The following is a 20048-nucleotide window of genomic DNA, read 5'->3' on the forward strand; positions in this document are numbered from 1 at the left end:
GCGACGTTGTGTGAATAGTATATTTGGGGTTTGTATGCGTTCGCGTACGTTTGTGTTGATAGTTTATTTGGGGTTTGTATTATCTCCCTTCTGTGGTGATAGTATATTTGGGGTTTGTTTTTGACTCTTCCCTCTGTGTGTGAGTGAGTGTGTGTGTGTGTGTGTGTGTGTGTTCGCGTACGTTGTGTAGATCGTATATTTGGTTGTTTTTTCTTCTTCCTCCCGAGTGTGGATAGCATATTTGGGGGTTGTATGCGTTAGCGACGTTGTGTGAATAGTATATTTGGGGTTAGTATGCGTTCGCGTACGTTTGTGTTGATAGTTTATTTGGGGTTTGTGTTATCTCCCTTCTGTATGATAGTATATTTGGGGTTTGTTTTTTCCTCTTCCCTGTGTGTGTGTGTGTGTGTGTATGTCTGCGCGCGTACGTTGTGTGTGTGTGTGTGTGTGTATTGGTCTCTGTTTGTCCCTATAAAAACTCACTTTATCCCTATCAGATACACTCTACCTACCTACCTGCAGTAGCGTGTATTCAGGTCAGCCACTTGCAACACTGTTGACATTTATCCCCTAGTGTTCAGTACAGTGACGTCACTGACGCTGGAAATTTTGAGACTATAAATATCGACTTGGGGATTTCCACATTTTGTAGCTATACATATATACTAGAATTCATAAACAGGACCGTCACTCAAGCTGAGGCTATAAAAAGATAGTGGGATTTTCCAAAGGAAAAACCCACAAGTTGGAGCTATAAATAGATAGTGGGATTTCATAGGAATTTCAGCTGATTATAGATACATAGGTATTTATTCACGATCGTCACAGAAGTTGATATTGTAAGTAGTTACTAATTTTATCCATTTTAGTCTAAACCATTGTAACTTAATTTTCGGGGATATGTTTATTTTCCTTTAAATTCTGGGACAATTTCGTCATTTTAGCGTTACTTTTAGTCACATCCATTTTGTCGTTGAGCATTTCCTTGATTATAGCTATTTATAGCATCATTACAATTATGCAAATTTTTGAACACCCCAGCAAGATTTCAGGTCTTGGTAATGCTTTATATATAAATCTCACGCTTGTACTAGTGTATGTATGTTTCTGTCTCTGTTGTGTTTGACCCTCTACCATCATTGTCCCTAGACAATCCCACGATGTTCAATTCCCCTTGACGCTATACAGACCCACCATGTTCAATTTCCATATGTTCAATTCCCCTTGTCCCTAGACAGACCCAAACTATATTCCCATGTTAATTTCCCCTTGTCGCTAGACAGACCCACACTATAGTTCCATGTTAAATTCCCCTTGTCGCTAGAGTGACCCACGATTTTTCTCCATGTTAATTTCCCTTGACGCTAATCTGACCCACGATTTTTCTCCATGTTTTCCCTTGACGCTAGAGTTGCCCAAGGGGTCTTGTAATGCTAATTCCCCTTGACGCTAGGGTGCCCCCATTTACTACTAACATCCCTTGCGTTATTTCGTTTTTAGAATCATAGCAGATAAGTGGATTAGTACAAAATTAAGAGATTTGCTCTTTTTGGGCACTTAAATCCTTAGAAATTTCTGCCATGATAATTAGTTCACTCACATCACAACAGTTGTGTATATGTGTGTGTGTGTGTGTTTTGCTTACGCCCATACATAAAAAACTGAAACTGATCAACATACGACGATCACCTGAGGATTATCTTTTCATGTCAGAGAGAGGAGAGGACGAGTAGACAAAGAGTCGAAAGCCCTGCCTCATGCTACTTCCCTTGATTTTACTCTGTTATAACCTTGAGTTTTATTTTTTAGCCATTTCTGATCGAAACAAATCTGACGGTCACACGTCGTAGTAGTTCTAATGGAAGCAGCACGTTTTCAATGCTTACCGTGTTTATGAAAAAAGTCAGAACATCGTAGGTTAGTCTGACATGGAATCTCCATTCAAATGTAGATTTCGTTAAATCCATGAAATTTGCTTTAGTATCTCCTAAGTTCATGGTATAGGGCCCTCACGTAACAAAAGTACATTTTGAGAACAAAATAACATGAACCCACAATAAGAACTTTTGTACACACTATTCTCCGTTACTCATCTACAAATAATCGTATTTACATAAAAAGTACACAACCCCATCTAGAAAGACAACACTGAGCTAAAAACAAATAAAGGTCAGTACATTTTTTTCCCCACTTAGAGATCTTTCTGCCGGACCCAGACCTAAGTTTATTTTACCTCGAACTAGGTGAGCGAGGTAGAGTCACGCCCAGAGGGCCAATACTTTATTAGATACAACCCATAACTCGACCGAAAATGATAATTGATCTGATTACATAGATTGGAAAACACATTAATAATAACAAACAAATAAATCAACAAACTGACTAACTATATATATATATATATATATATATATATATATATATATATATATATATATATATATATATATATATGTAAGCGAGATGATATTAAATATGAGCATTCATTCTCATTAGTGAGGTATTTAGGGTCGAAACTGAAATATAAACGTTCAGAATCTGTAAGATGCTAGGGTGCTTCGTGGCTTTGAGCTTTATATGCTGAAAGTAATATGACCCCGTATCAAATACGACTTTAATTGTTCTATGTTGCCTTCAAAACATTATGTTGGGGTATTGCATTTATATCATAGATTTATTAAGAAAGGTTAGGTTTGGTAGATAGTCCAGTTAATTTTCAAACTTTCTGTCAGTAAACTTGCTGACTTACCAAGCGTAATGCAATATATATGCATACGTGTACATTTTCTTGGTTAAATGCAGAACCATTTTACTTTGCAATAATAAACCATCACATCAAAACTTACGTCATTCAGCAATATACAATCTGACAGTTTTGTCAAATGTAGTTACTAATCTCGTGCCTATTACACACCTACCTGATATGACCACACGAAATTACCATGAAATTATGCCATGTCTTGTCAACTGCTATCGTGTCTTGAATCACACTGTAATTGAATTCACTTAGTAAATGTTGCTCAAAGAAACAACAGTTTGCTTGTGTATGTGTGTGTTATCATGCGTGTGTTCGTGTCTGTATGTGTGTGTTATCATGCGTGTGTTCGTGTCTGTATGTGTGTGTTATCATGCGTGTTTTCGTGTCTGCATGTGTCACATTTATGCTCATAATAGTCGGCAACAACAACAATGACAGTAGTATAACTATGACAATAACAATACAGAATAAACTATTCTACTGTTTGATTTGTTCAAAACAGTTGCAGATCGCTAAATTTATTTACACTGAGCGATATCAATCAAACCACTTACTATCTTGTATTGTGACTAATCATTCCTTTGATAAAAGCACTTGAACCTAGCGCCAATACTTTGTTTGAGAAGGAAAATAGTCCTTAACCCTTAAAATCCCATATGTTGATTTAGACAGGAAAGGAACCCTTTGGTTGCCGACACACTCGATACGTTGCCTTCATACTTCTGTATTCCTCCATATACGACACAACATGGATAAGACAGAAAGAGACGTTAAAAAGCATTCAAACCTTACAGACATGACCAAACAAAAATATACAAGAAAAGATGCGCAGTCAGAGATTTACATAAAACTGGTTACTAAAAATAAACAAAACAGATGGATCAAGGTTATTTCGAGTGTTTTCAAGACAGAACTCTATATATATTGTCCATGCCACCAACGATCATGACAACGCATGAATTTTTCTACACATTGTGAGAGTTGTGTATATCTATTTATTCATGAATTCTATAAAATGATAAACGCGTTTTGAATATCGAGATGTAGTCAACCTTTCTGTTCCTTTTAAAACTATCTTGGGCCCCTATAAAATATATATTTTTAAACGAAATATACAATCCATTTGGCATATAATTTATAATGATACAATATAAATTAACGTTGAAAGGTAAGGTAATATAGACAAAGTGTAGCGATTAAAGGAATCCCGCTAATGTGGTCATAATTAGGACTGCTTTCTTTCCACATTAGGAAATTATATCTGTCCTTTTGTATGCTATGTTTCTATATTTAGCTCTAGTTGATATATTTTTCACTCTCTCTTCCTCTCTTTTTATATCTCTATATTAGAATAAACAGACCTAAAATCTTAACATTTATGTAAGTAATCAGCAAGTGACTCATAAATATGGGGGCCCCGAGTGGCCGAGTGGTCTAAAGCGCTCACCGTTACGGATCACTGCCATCTCACCTCTGTCTGCGTGGGTTCGAGTCTCGGATTCGGCCAATGTGGATATGTGAGAAAGCTTGCCAGTAGCTTCTCGAGGGTCGGTGGTTCTTTCCGGGGATTTCCCGGTTTCTTCCTCCACCATTAATACTGGCCGCCATGTATAGCCTATTGCGTGCTGAAAAATGGCGTTAAACCCTACAACAACAACAACAACAAGACTCATAAATGCCTAATACAAAATCCCCCACCCCCAAGAAAAAACTAACTGAAGAAGCAGATTTTAAGAAACAGCTTCGTTCAGATAAGTTTATGTATGAATCACACAAATTTTCATCGACTGAACTTAACGTTTCTTTATCCATTCGGTATAAAGTGGTACCCATATCGATAATTATTACACTCTTCAACAAACTGCAAACCTGTGCATTGCAAAACTCTGGATTAAATATAGCATGGACCGTTCTTTAATTAGCGATATTAACTTGCATTACGCTAATATAATCGATAAGTTATACTGCTGATGATTGAATGTAGATTGCAAATCGAAAATAAAAGACTGTACACATTTTGGTGAAGAGTCAGTAACTAAAACAGCCTGTGATCTTTCAAAGGTCACGAAATGCACTCTTTGATGCAGTAGTACACAAAGCAAACAGGCTAAATTCAAATTGGTAAACGCTTTATCATTGATATCTTAAGTTACAAGTATTCATACTATGAAATTTCATCGCATCTAGCCACGTTCGGTCATTCTATTATGTAAATTTAAGGATTTGAGTCCGGTATAACCTTCTTTCCTCTTGCATTTGTATTTTTGAACATATATCGTTTATGTTATATTAGTGTGTGAATCCAATTAGCAGGATATACAAGAATACACTGGCCGTATCGTGCAAAATTGGAATACATTGTTCGTAACCGTTCATCATTGAGATAAACGCTGTCGTTTAACATCATTTACGGTAAAACACGTGATAGATGATTAAGAAGGCTTTTGCTTGTGATAAAACGATTAAGATTACTTCACTTTTATCTCGCATTTTATTACTGTATTGTGTTTTATTAAGTGATTACCGTGCTTGTAAACGGTGTCATAAACACGTTTTTCTCATTCATATGTAGGTAATTCGGTGAGAAATGTGAAATTATAATTGTAAATCAATAATCTTGAATGTGCTGATGTACCAATAGTCTTAATAATAGTATTGAAGACTCATACAGATAAATTCAAGAATGTCTTTGGTTGAGTTCACAATATTCCCAAATTATTAACCCAAAAGATCAATGGTCATTTTGCAATTTCAATTAGTAATTTGAATTGCTATAAACAGCTTTCTAAAAAATGACAGACGTAAGATACGCACAAACTTTAGTCAAGAAAAAATTTAGGTAGGCAATACATTTATCATGAGTCACTGGCAAATAATAATAAAGAAAGAAAGAAACAATGAAATACATGAATAAATAAATAATCAAGTAAAAAATGTTACTCAGTTCCTGACGTCACTGCATGCTTTTCGACTATGGCTACGTCAGATGGGTCATATTTGTACAAACTCTCTAATCAATGCATGGAATTATATTAATATCATATAGGAGGAAGAATCTAGAACTTTGTGTACCTGATTATGACGTGCTGTCTTTTTAGAAACAAAATCTTGCTTGGACTAACATAAATTGTTTTCCTATTAACAAATTATACGAGACGCGGATAAAAAAGAAATATAGCTTAAGAGCAAATAAGAAGAGATACGAGCATTAAAAATAAATCATCAGAAATGACACTTACCTTTCCATCCTATTTCAAAAGAACTTTCTTTCTTGTTTGTTGCTCCTGTTTGGAATGAGGGAAAATATCGTCACTCCAACGACTTTCGTTGACCGTAGAAGGCAATCGGTAGGTAATGTTAACAATGATGTTTTTTAGTTGGGTTAGTTTACCCGGGCCTTTATCGTTCAGTTCTTGGAATTATCGACCCGCTGACTTCCATCAATTTGATAATGAAAGTAGTGTTTGAAATACATTTTCCTAAGTTTTCAAACGGTCCTAAAGCTACGCTTGGATATCGTGTTGTTCTATTACCATATTTGTTTATTTCTGGACGAATGTTTGGTAGAATTACATAATAGCGAACTACAAAAAGTCCTTTGAGAGATCAGAACCTGGCTAACTTTGTAAACTATATTGTGGCACGGTTAATATTGCAAACATTCTGAACTTTTAATGAGATATTGCAATTTACGTGTACGTATATAAAATAAAGAATCGTCTTGGGTAATTTAAATTCGAACATAGAGTTACGTTTCTTTGCTTAGGATGAATGCATATTAAGACACAGAGTCAAGCGATCGTCTCAATGCCATTTGAGAACTAATATTGCAGGAGTAGGTTGTTTGTCCGATGTAAGAAATCGATTCAACATTTTAAACCTTGTGCTTATTTTCCTTCTCTTAGCATTAAACAATGTAAGATCTGACCACCTTCCAAGTTGATTATTGGTGGTTTTATATAAGTGAATAAATAATGCACACATGCGACTGTAACATTTCAGTAAATTCTTCTTGCATAATGCACTCCGCATTCAAGGTCAACAGAGTCGTAAAAAGTGAACGTCAAGGACATGATGTAAATCTATAAAATAATGCTATTATACTCAAATAAGAACGGCGATTACTCATTCTTTCATGCATTCCAGTAGTGCTGTGTGTTACTAATACTCTTGCACGCACCTGTATTTACTCGAGTTATTGCCTTTGTGTAGTTTATACCCAGTGAAAAGATGTTCTAAAAAAGCACGTCTCTTGATCGAAAGATAGTTGCCAAGCATTGTAGTATCGCACTCGATTTGATTAGCGACAGCTTTAGTTTTACACAACCGTTCGTTTCAACAGTTTCAATGTTGCCCGAACATGTTCTTCTTGGTCGTTTTATTTGCTTACAGCGATTGTTCAAACGTTGATGCAGTTAAAATGGCCACGAAATAGCATGCGAGGAAATGATTTAAATTTTTAATAATGAAACTGTTTAGTTACTTTTCTTCCCATTGTATGTAAATCTTCTTTTATGACTAGTACACGACAATACATGATCAATTCCATACACGAATGCCGTGTAGCATTGCACTTACGTCTTAATTTGAAAAATGGGAATAACCATTATTTCCATTTATTGGGACAGGTGAAACTTCGTTCAAGCACGTGAGCATTTACACCGGTGAAATAACGGGTACTTAAAGTTCCAATGCTGCCGTTTATCATCAATTTCACCATTCTTCTAATCAAGCTAAAGTTTGAAAGAAAGGAAATTATTTATAAACAATCTATCAGACGTACACCGTGCTTTGAAATGCTCAAGTATGTAGGTTTAAACGACGTTTAAATATTCAGTTTAGAATTAAGAGGTGCAAAAGCCTTAATTCAGTCAACGAAGTCGTTCGTAATTCCTCACTCTGTCCCAGACTGCTCCAGAAATATTGATTAACATCATAACAACAACATTAGCACGTGGCGCACATTTTGAATCGAGAGCTGATAAAGAGAGGCATTCCCGCTGTGTTTAAGCGGATATGAGACAAAAATCTACGCATTAAAATAAATATAACACTCTGATGAATATTGGTGACCAGCTGGATCGCTTGAACTTAATTTGAAAAATAGAAAGAACCATTATTTCCACTTATTGGGACAGATGAAACGTAGGTGAAGCACGTGAGCATTTACACCGCAGAAATAACGGGTACTTAAAGCTCTATTGCTGCATTTCATCATCAATTTCACTTTTCTTCCAATCAAACTAAAGTTTGAAAGAGAGGACATTATTTAAAAACAAGCTATCTGACATACAATGTGCTTTGAAATACTCAAGGAGGTAGGTTCAAACGACGTTTAAATATTCAGTTTTGAATTAGGAGGTACCAAAGCCTTAGTTCAGTCAACGAATTCGCTCGTAATTCCTAATTTGTTTCCAGACCGCTCCAGAAATAGTGATGTGATATTTTCGACACAATATGTTTGCGATTAACCTCATTATGACACGATTCGCACGTGGGGTTTGAATTCAACCCGGGTAAGGTGGTTATTCTGTCTTATACAAGCACATATTGAAATTCATTGAACTTGCGTTAAAATACTAGTCTGCTTCATAAATACATATAAGTACTTAATATATGCTCATGTGTTGCTTCGTTAACTTTTTCACTGGCAGAATCGTGCAGTATTGTAACTTTATATTGTCAGAATCGTGCAGTATTTTAGGATATTGCACTCACGTTTACTTCATATTGGACAAAAGTCTACCCAATAATTTATTAGGAACTAATTTATAAATGAATCGTACACACTCACGTATTAGGCCCTTTACGTTTTGGTTGATTAAATTTATTTCTGAATGAACTAAAGGAAATGTTTCGTAGATTGCCACATACCAACTGTTTTGCCACATTACGCGTTAACCCTGTTGATACATTGTTTCGGATGTAGGCTAGAGGTAGATGCCAGACAGGTATGGGACCCTGCAAATAATCTGCAAGCAGCAAGGTATTAACTGTATTATAGTTGGTAAGAAGAATAGCCAAAATATACATACAGTTACATATTGGTTTAAAGATATCTTATTTTCTATTTTATACAAAAGTGGTCGGGCTACAAGTTTACGTAACAGACAAATGTTCGTTCTGGAAAATACACGAATGTATGAAATTGTAGTTTTACACTGCTTTGCATACACATTCTAATGCTATTTAGAAGAATTTTACTATTTTGTAATGTCAAGTGATGGGTCAGATAAAGTCTGAATATTTCATTCGTAAAATATATTGGAAATTCAGTTATTAGTTTCAAGGAAACGACAATTCCGCTCTCTTCATCTTTTCAGTTCAGAGACGCATCATCTTTGCATCTCAAAAAAACACAGTTTTAATCCAAAGCAAACTCCTTTACAAGGATCTAAACATTTGTGTGAAACAAACAAGATCATGGTGTGAAAATGACATATTTTCCGGTACTTTATAATTAGATATTTATTTTATCGTGTTTCTTGGTATACGTCACGTTAACATCCCGTTGGAAACTTGGAGATTTAGCATATGCCCGTTACCCTACCCTTCCTAGCGTGTGGATGAATTTTCCTCCAGTGACTGGACAAATACATCAATAAAAGTACCGTAGCTACCACTTTGAATACATACACCTTGTTTGTTAATTGATTGCATGTGCACGTCACAGATGATCAGCATCGGAACATCCTTAGCCTTTCCCAACGAATTCTTAAGGAAATTCAATAATACAAATAATGGCCATTTAGAGCATCCCGCTATCACTTGGTTGTTATTAAGCTATAATAAATGTATGACGTCACAATGAATAGATGTCGTATCATCAGTAATAACAAGGTAAGCAATAGTTTCATGTTTTCTATAGCCGAACGAATTCTTGATTGTTGTCATTACAAACTTTCAGGAACAAGAATAAACTTAAACGAGCAGGCACGACATTAAGTATTATTTTTAAAACCTGTCATTTTATTATGAAAATTCGTCTCACATATTCGTCCTACTAAACTTTACCACTTTGTGAAGTATAAGTAAGAACACCACCAAGCCTCTTTCTAATAGTCGATTTTAGACTAGCTTAGGAAAGAGAAAATAACATTCCGGACGACACACTGTCACATAATTTATTGTGGTAGTTCACAATCAGAAAATTCCATCGGCTAAACTTCAATGGATTAAAAAAGAATTAATGCTCTATATATGCTAGGCAAAGAAAAACCGTGCAAAAATCATTCTGATATCTTTATGGAGTTAGTTCAGTAAATTAAAGTTCCCTATCAAGTTCACACATGAACAAATACATGTCAGCCAATATAATTTGGTGGAAAAGGAACCTAGGAACACTATGAAATAAAAGCAACCCTACCCCACCGGAAAGAAAAAAGCAAGCTTTCTTTGATACCCTCATAACACGAGCTGAGAATCAATCACATGAGGACAGAGGTGAGATGTCGGTGATCGGTAAAGGTGACCACTAGGCAGCAAGGCATCACCAATCATTGCTGGAGGTACTAGAGCGTTTTCAGACTGTTTGGCTCTGTACTTTGCGTGGTCGACTTGCGCTCAAAAGGGTGCGGTTTCTCATTACACTACGAGATCGAATAAAACTAAAACGAAACGTGTAAAAGATGATAGAGGTATGACAGTGGATTAAAGATAAAGTGCAAGTAGATCGAATATTGTCATGTACCGAAAAGCGAATGCATCGTTTTAACGGCATGCATAGTTATGTCAATTTCAAGCTTGTTATTGTCACATAATACTTTTAATGAAACCTTTCCAACATTTCAACCTAATTTGAATTTAAGCCAGATACTGTTGAGGCTTTTGTTGCGTTGAACAGCGTTATAGCCCAATTTTGTCAGATTAACACTGGTTTAATTCCTCGCAATAACAATATTTATGGCGCCAAATTGGTAAGTAGTTTATATCAAAGAACACTCAGCTGAGTGTGAATTGCTAATATTTGTGATCATTCTACAGCAGAACTGTAGCTTCATCTTTTATATAAAAGACTGGATCTAGTATCATATCCACACAGCGACTCCTTTGTTTCAGCGCAGGAATTTTAGGGCAATGCTGAAAGAGAGCAGATTGATATAATAAAGTTGCCTGCAAAACAACGAGAATGTTAATATACTATTACATGTAATTCATCTCCTTGGATGGGCAATGTCTTTTGGAACACTGCTTGAAAAACCAGCCCGGGAAATGTAATTAAGTTTACATTATTAACAAATTGAAAAGCGTTATCGACTTATCTTCTTTTAATAATTTACATTAAAATTCGAAAATAAAAATAAAACGTTACTCTGCGACATTAGTACTAGTTTGAATATCCTTTATCCTTAAAGCTGTTAACCCTGCGTACGCTAAGGTAACTCTGACGTGCCTTTTCTTTTGAGTGCTTTACAACCAGTGTAAGTGAACGGCTTGACGTTGATGGACTTTGGCTGAGTTAGATTATCGGCATTCTATATCGTTGATGACTTGTAGGTTGTGGCTATCAGACTCGTACACTTTCATTCCTATATAATATATTTTTATTATTATTAAATTTGAAGCATGTTTGATATGATGGATTGGGAAATCCTCCGATGTTTTCGAGAATCATTATTATAAACCACCACCATCATCATTGGGCGCTATATACATCTGGCTATGGAGATGTGCTATTATTAAACAGTTTACACGCGCACCATCACGTGGTTCCCATATCGTCATACCTGATCACCGCATTTCTTCATTATACATAAGTAGTAAAGGGGGCCACTATAGCCTCAACGGAAATTAGCATTACAGACACCCCCTGGGCCACTATAGCCTCAATGGAAATTTAACATGGAGAAAAATCGTGGGCCACTATATCCTCAAGGGGAATTTAACATGGGAAAGAGTCTTGGGCTACTCTAGCCTCAAGGGGAATTGAACATGGGGGAATAAAGTGTGGGTCTATCTAGGGACAAGGGGAATTGAACATATGGAAATTGGACATGGTGGGTCTGTATAGCGTCAAGGGGAATTGAACATGGTGGAATTTTCTAGGGACAATGATGGTAGAGGGTCAAACACAACAGAGACAGAGACATACATACACTAGTACAAGCGTGAGATTTATATATAAAGCATTACCAAGACCTGAAATCTTGATGGGGTGTTCAAAAATTTGCATAATTGTAATGATGCTATAAATAGCTATAATCAAGGAAATGCTCAACGACAAAATGGATGTGACTAAAAGTAACGCTAAAATGACGAAATTGTCCCAGAATTTAAAGGAAAATAAACATATCCCCGAAAATTAAGTTACAACGGTTTAGAACAAAATGGATAAAATTAGTAACTACTTACAAAATCAACTTGTGTGACGATCGTCGATAAACACCCATGTATCTATTTATAGCTATAATCAGCTAAAATTCCTATGAAATTCCACTATCTATTTATAGCTCCAATTTGTGGGTTATTCCTTTGGAAAATCCCATTATCTTTTTATAGCCTCAGCTTGAGTGACGTTCCTGTTTATGAACTCTAGTACATATGTATAGCTACAACCTGTGGAAATCCCCAAGTCCATATTTAGAGTCTCGAAATTTCCAGCGTCAGTGACGTCACTGCACTGAACACTAGGGGATAAATGTCAACAGTGTTGCAATTGGCTGACCTGAATACGCGCTACTGTAGGTAGGTAGGTAGAATGTATTTGATAGGGATAAAGGGAGTTTTATAGGGACAAACAGAGACCAATAGACACACACACACACACACACACATACACATACACACAACGTACGCGCGCAGACATACGCACACACACACACACACACATACACACACACACACACACAGAGGGAAGAGGAAAAAACAAACCCCAAATATACTATCAACACAGAAGGGAGATAATACAAACCCCCAATAAACTATCCACACAAACGTACGCGAACGCATACAAACCCCAAATATACTATCAACACAGAGTGAAGAAGAAAAATTTTTTTGAAAGCACCTAAGCCTTCACCTGCAATGACCAACTCTGCCAAACACCTGCACCCCACCCCCCACTCCCAACACTACAAAACCCATTTAACCCGTTATTTTATGGCATCAGTGTGTGATTTAGGAAACATCAAGACACAAAATGATGGATGAATAGACTGACTATTGTTTACCGACTTGCATGCCTAAAGAGCGTGCGTGAAGGAAAACATCCTTCCATTTCAATTCGAACTAAAACGTGATCCAGAGGGATAGAGAGAGGTGAAAGAGCACAATTTCATAAAGTGTGAGTAAAAACAAAACACGCCATCCTGATTATACAATGTCAAGACCAAGAGACACTTACGTTTTCTTTCTGGTCTATTCCCTTTTAGAAGGTAGTATGAAATTTCACATCAGGGCCAACGCATCGGCTCACATTGTCAATTTTTCCATTACCATGTCTTTACTGGCTCACGTTCTTCATCATCTTCAATTTCTTCTTCTTCTGAATCCCTCTTCTCTGTCTCGTCTTGTTTCTGTTTCTTCTCTTTTCTCGTAGGGCACTCTGAATTCCAGTGTCCTTTCTCCTGACAACGATATTAGGTATCTTGACTTTTGTCTCTCTTTCTTAGACGAAGCAGGTATTCTGGAGACAAATACCCATTTACCTTTGCAGATATAGCAAACTTCATTAGCACACACTTTCGTATGACTCTCATCAAATCAACGACCAAAAGAGTAAGTTTTGTTGCCACTTTCGCCTGTGAATTATGCTTTCGTATGACTTTTAGAAAATATTTGACCAGCAGGAAGTTTGTTCTAGCGATCTGCACGGTTAAATTAAATGTTGATGTATTTTGCAATAAGACGGACACAATTTCCATGGGATCGCCCATGGAACCATTGTTCGTGCATTAGTTTAATTTTTTAAAATATATTTTTATATAAATCGCCTATAGGATAGACCCAGTAAAGCATGGCCATTTTCTCGTCACTGTGTGAATAGCTACTCAAGTCAATTCGAAGTGAACGCGGTAAGAAAATACGTATAGCCAATGAAATGGCTTACAACGGGTGATGCATTGTTTTGTTCTAGGACTGTGTGGCATAATAATCCCTATGTTCTTGCGTTGTTACCATTACAGTGCAGACAGACTGAAATGTGAACTTACAAGCCCTCTTTGTGTGTGTTGTACCATTTCTTCTTACCACATCAAAATACTGAGCGTCACAGTATTGGTTCGCGTTTTCAAGCTGACCATTTTTTTTATATCTCACTTAAACATTTTAACATAAACACTCGCACTCACATGGGTAGAGTCAGAACAGACGTGTTACAGTATTGAGGGGCATGTTATTTTTTTTTTTTTCAAGCTAATCAATTTGGGGTTTGTATGAAGTAAAGAACTGAAAGCACAGTGAAACTCAAGGATGATGACCCAATCTGTCTGTCTATTGATGCGCGTATTTACTTAAGAAGAAATATGACCTCTAAAACACAAAGAGATACGGCAAGCATGATTAGAATGAACATAACGATGTTTTCCTTCACGCCCGTGTAATTTAGAGTTTCAATCCTCTTTGAAAACAAACTTGGTCTCCTTTTGTAGAGCTTGAAATAATAAAAAATCTGAAAAAAATCTTAAGCACTTTGCTATAAATAATTTCATCAACAGACTAAACAACATAAATGCCGTTACAACATTAGAAAGCCTTAAATCTTCTATCAAAAAGAAATGCATGAAAAAAATTAAAGATTAACGATAACTAACCAATGAAACCGAATTTAACAAAGGCAGTGACATGTGAAGAAATGTCTCTCACTTTGGAAAGGTAGGCGAATGTACTCTGTCATGCACCATCAACTTGAAAAAAAATTATAAACAGAGAGAAACCTGAATTCAAAATTCAGTTGTTTTTTTCTTCAAAATTGTTTCGTTTCTTTTTTATTTTTGGAACAAATCTAAGCACTAATATAGAGTGGAAAAGGGAAAATGCACATACAAGCTTTGATATTTCTGAAAAATGAGGGGATATTCCTAACGTTCATAACCACCTATGGACTTGGACTTGTCTGTGACTTATCCACAGAACAAGATGTACATATTTCTGGTCAAGCTGCAAGTGTGTGCGTGTTTTTGAAAATGGTAAAAATGGGATATACAATTTTCTCGTGATACTTATAAAGTGAAGAGTCTGTGCAAGTGTCAAAAGCCAAAGTCATATAAGTTTTGTATTTTGTACGGCTTGTAAAGATTTCCACTTTAGAAAATGTGAAGTATCACAAGTTATTATCACAAACAGAAGTGGAACATAGGGGCTTGCAAGAAAGAAAATAACCCAGACAGTTGGTGGCATCAAGAGTGCTAGAGACGGTACCCGAACCTGCTTGCTTGCTTACTTGAATTAAAGTGATTTTCGCTCTAATGGAGCATATATCACTGGTCTAATAACGCACCGTGTGATTTTTAATTACTCCTAGGGAAGGAAAGAGAGCCTCATCTCCCAGGCTTTTATGTACTCACAGACTACTTTTAAATTTAGCCACTCAGGTGTAGGACTAACTAGTCCTTAACAACCTGACTGAAAGGCTTTAAACATGAGTGGGAATAGTCTCACCACACACTCATTTTTCTGTCCGAGCGTGGTAAAGGAGGAAAAAGGTGCTCAAATAGACAGCCATGGGTGTTAAGTACTCAACAAAACGCTAGCCCGTACTTATTTCAAATCAAGTCCCGTTTTTGCTAATGGCCAGTAAAAAGTACCAATAATGTGTTAACCATTTGTGCAATTAGTTCAAATCTAACGAGTCTGTTAAATTTCCTACTTCCTAACATATCTATCTAATATTAGTACATAAAAATAGCCATAGTGATCTTATGTAAATTATTATGTCTAAGCGACATATACCAGTTTGGTTACTCTTAGGTTTAAAAAGTTAAGTTTGTTGCAGTGTTCCAATGGGTCAAGTTTGTTTCGAGAATAGTTTAGTCAAGTAGGGATACCAAGCCAATTATGGTTCCCTATTTAATTAAAAGCAATCTCTTGGAGCCCTAAAAAAAAGTCTGTTTTTTCTGTTACAAGGTAACACGTCTCTCTTTTGCTTTCACGTTCTTTCCTGCACTCCTAGTCTCATGATTCTTGATATCAGGAAATGCGTAGCCATGATGGGCGGTAATGTAAGCAGCGGCTTAGACCAGTTGACTGAGGGTTTATCCAGTGTAGGTTTGTCTGCAGAACTGGGGAAGAACTCTGACCCTAATCCCCATTGAGAAGGTCTTGGTTTAAAGGTGTCTAGAGATTTGTAGGCAACGTATTGTATAGCTCTAATAAACCGCCCTGCTTTGTTGACGTCATACAATGCTTGATCTAGTCCCATTTCGGTGTACTTCTCAACGAGGGTCAGCGTCCCCCTCCTCCTCCTCAACCGCCTCAATTTCCTCTTCTGGTTCTGATACTGATTCTTTAGTTGAGGTAGATAGTTTCAAATCCGCTGCTATGGTGTCTGTCGCTGTTATTGTTGTTGTGATTGTTCTTTCAGCTGAGATTGCCTGTAGTATCGGAGTGAGAAAAGAACGTTGTTGTTGTTGTTGTTGTTGTAGGGTTTAACGCCATTTTTCAGCACGCGATAGGCTATACATGGCGGCCAGTATTAATGGTGGAGGAAGAACCCGGGAAAAACCCGAAAAGAACCACCGACCCACGAGAAGCTACTGGCAAGCTTTCTCACATACCCACATTAGACGAATCCGAGACTCGAACCCACGCAGACAAAGGTGAGATGACAGTGATCCGTAACGGAGAGCGCTTTAGACCACTCGGCCACTCGGGGCCCCAGAAAAGAACGTAGTGCCTCCGATAATTACATTTGAGTTTGCCATACCGTTTGTCTAACATAATTGGCCCTTTGTTTTGCCACCACTCTTTCCGGGGCAGGTTGTTTGTTAGGTATAGGGGCTGTTGACTAGATGTTATTTGTGTTCTCGAGGTGGGTGGAGTGCTAACTGGCTAGGTCTGCATTTCTTGCTCCCGCTACTGTTGCGTATATTTCTTCCCTCCACACCGAGTTCTGGGCCTAATTCTTTTAATTCGTTGTACCCGAACTTACATTATCCATATTATCACCAACAAAAAAAAACACAAAAAAAACGCACAAACCTGAAAGAAACACTCACTCACTTTTTTACAGAACATTACTATTTTTTAAATTTTGATAAGCGACGGAAACGAAGGACTTAGAGTCGCACTTTCTAACCAAGATAAAGAAATCATGTGCTGATAGACTCACTTCTGTATTTTTTCTTCTAACTGACTAACATATCATAGGCAATGGAATATTACTTCTTTTCGAGAGTATGGGGTAGCCCTGAAATTTTTTTTTTTGGAACTTGAAGCTATGGCGATCGCTTAGGTTATAAGATGGCGGCCTCCTCTGACGACAGGCTTTCTCACAGGATAAGGTCTGCTTCTTCGGAAAAGAGAAGAAGAACTTTTTGGTGTCGATACAACTGTTGACAAAGCCTCTGTCAGGTTCATGCTGCTGCTGTTGCTGCTCTCTCTGCTGTTTATGAAGTCTGTACTTCTCCATCCATTCTTCTTTCTCCTTCTTGAATTCCTCCTTGAAGAGCTCTTCTTTCAGGTCTTCAGTGACTTTTAGCATTCTCACATTTTCTATCTCTTCTGGCTTCGGTATCAGACTGTGTCTGACCCTATGCAAATTCACGTAGACTTCGTTTAGCTTAGCTGGTTTGGAGCACATCTTCGTAGGAGGATGAGTTAACAATGGATGGGCAGACTGGAAACTTCCCCGGTTCTTAAAGTCAAAGCGCGGACGTGAAGGAAAACATTACTACACGGTTTTCTAGCCGGAACGTTCAAATAGTGTTATGGGAGGGATAGAGACAAGTCAAAGAGCAGGAATCAAGATTCCTATAGCCAAATAAACCACAAAGGCATTTTTTTCTTCAAAACACAACATTTTTTATTCATACTAACAAACAACTCTAACATTTTTTTTAACAATAATCCAACACTATAACATCAAACATTTTTTTCAAATACCAAACATTTTTTTCAATTCACACTCTACTTTAAACAGGGCTGACAACGTTCTGAATGAAATTGTGATTTCCACTGTCGGAAGTCATTAGGCCATTGATGGACACTACGTTTCCTAGTTAGAGACAACAGATAAGCATACTGGTCACAAAACCATCGATCTACTTTCACATCGTTTCTAGAAGAATGACGAGCATCAAAATGAGTCACTAAATGTTCTAAAGAATAGCCCAGGCTGCAATGATGCAGAAAATACACACAGTACTGTCCACACACCAAGGAATATGTGCCTTGTTATTTCACATTATTGAATCGTGTGGTCTGAGCATTTCTTCTCATAAAGTCAATGATATCGTCTTCCAAAGGGGGCAGTCCATAGGAATCAAAATTTTCCACACATCCTTCTTGAGGAAAGGAGACGGCTACCCAGTGGGTTCCTGGGAGATGACTGTCGTCCGTGTTGATCACATAAGCTTGATGGTTTTGAGGTGTGCAATGAGGGAGTTCATCTTTAGCACAGACGACAGGATTCCAAGAAGCAGTGTACAAACTGTGGTTCAAAAGGTAATAATGTTCTCAGGTATCCATTTTTTATTTTTTTCTTCTTCTTCACAGGTAATGATAAGTGGTATATTCGATCCTACTTTTTGCTTGAAAATGTCTGACAAGTAACCGTTTCTTCGCCTTGTCTCCCAACTCTGATCCAACAGAGCTTCGATGCGATGGATCTCTTGAGTTGTTAATGGAGGACAATAATGTTCAAGCAAGCCTTTATACCACTGTTGTAACACGTCTTCTTCTGAGATGAGACTCCAAGCTTGGTCCAGATATTCGTCCAATTTTTCTTCTTGACTCAGCATCAGGCATTTATCGTGTTGAATTTGACTGGGATGATCGTTATGACATCCATAGCAATCTTTCTTGATCAATTCCTTAATTTTTTCTGTGAAGACTATAGCATAACAGGAAACTAAATGTGATTCTTGTTCTGGCCATCTAGACTTCATCATAATGACTTCTTCGTCTTTGTCTTGGGATTCTCCTTCCTCAGGGATCTTCACATTCCATGTCCAAAGAATCCCTACTATACAAACATTGATAAAAATTTTCCATGACTTCTAATAGTCTAGAATGACTTCTCTCAAACTGTTGGTTTATATCGTATTGTCCAATTCAGCATACAGGATGACGTTCACCGTATTATCTGCGCGTAGATTTTCTGCAAACTGAAATTCCACACGCATCTGGCCGGATTTTATAGGGTGAAAATGTCCCTCCTCGCTGTCTTGACTTACAATTCGTTAGAGAACCGTTTTCGAAAATGGAGTTTCACTGTAACTTTCCCTTTGGAGAATGGAATATTTTGTCCCAGATCTCCTTTTATAGCAATGTTGACAGTGTCTAAATACGACTTACTGACGGGCAAATATTGAGGTTGTACAAATTCACGGTGTACGTGATAGGTGTTTGCACCTTCCTGGTCATTGTTTGTGGTACTATCCACTTTGAAAGGAATGACACGCAGTAACGGAACAGAGGTGTGTCCCACCACGTTGTACTCCACCACATCGGAATACACAAAGATCAAATTAAGTCCTTGGTTCAGTTCTACCGGGTTTCCAAAAGCTCTGTAAAAATCCATATTACTTTTGATCTTGGGGCTCATATTGTTTGCGACCATTTCTGCATGTCCACCCAAAATTTCAAACAAACTACCATTGAACCTGAGGGACAATGTGTCCGTATCTTGAAATTTGATCACGAGACGATGAGCCACTTTATTGTACTCAATCTTCACACTTTTTTTGGCTCTGTTCAGTGCTTTGCCAAAGGCTAAGTTGAACCTGTCCGCAATAGTGTCCACCAAATGTTCACCACTAAAATAATAACCTGAAGGAATTTTCAAGGTGTAGATAATGAAGGCTGGATTGCTGGCTGGTCTTGTGCCCCCTAAAAACCCTATTTTGTTGATTTCTTCCTCCAATTGGACATTCAGGATTTCCACCTCGAAAGTGTTTTGCTTTTCGGTGATGTTTTTGATTTGTGTTGGGTGAATGATTTCCACTAAAGCCACTTCCCAATGGGCTTCGTGATCTAACTGGATGCTCTGAGGTAATTTGACCGTGTAACAGCATAATATGTTCTTGGGTTACACCTCCATGGAACTGTCACTGGGTAAGGTTAAGTAAAATTGGTTGTTATTGCTCATAATTCCAGAGTTTTGTGGCTCTCCGAGGCGATACTGGAAGTTAGA

At 37.3% G+C, this 20048-nt stretch overlaps 1 protein-coding gene across 1 annotated transcript in view; it reads right to left on the reverse strand.

Annotated features, from left to right (window-relative positions):
• LOC149791963 (transient receptor potential cation channel subfamily V member 3-like) overlaps nt 1–6130 on the reverse strand; it is a 28308-nt gene extending 22178 nt beyond the window's left edge. The window contains exon 1 of the mRNA XM_089969301.1: nt 5998–6130. Within this exon, the coding sequence (XP_089825427.1) occupies nt 5998–6005 (8 nt within the window). The 5' untranslated portion in view covers nt 6006–6130. The remainder of the gene's footprint in view (nt 1–5997) is intronic.
• Nucleotides 6131–20048: the final 13918 nt, after the last annotated feature.

The sequence above is a fragment of the Sinohyriopsis cumingii genome, chromosome 9 (genome assembly GCF_028554795.1).
Source record: "Sinohyriopsis cumingii isolate HCF-2022 chromosome 9, ASM2855479v2, whole genome shotgun sequence".
Classification (NCBI taxonomy): domain Eukaryota; kingdom Metazoa; phylum Mollusca; class Bivalvia; order Unionida; family Unionidae; genus Sinohyriopsis; species Sinohyriopsis cumingii.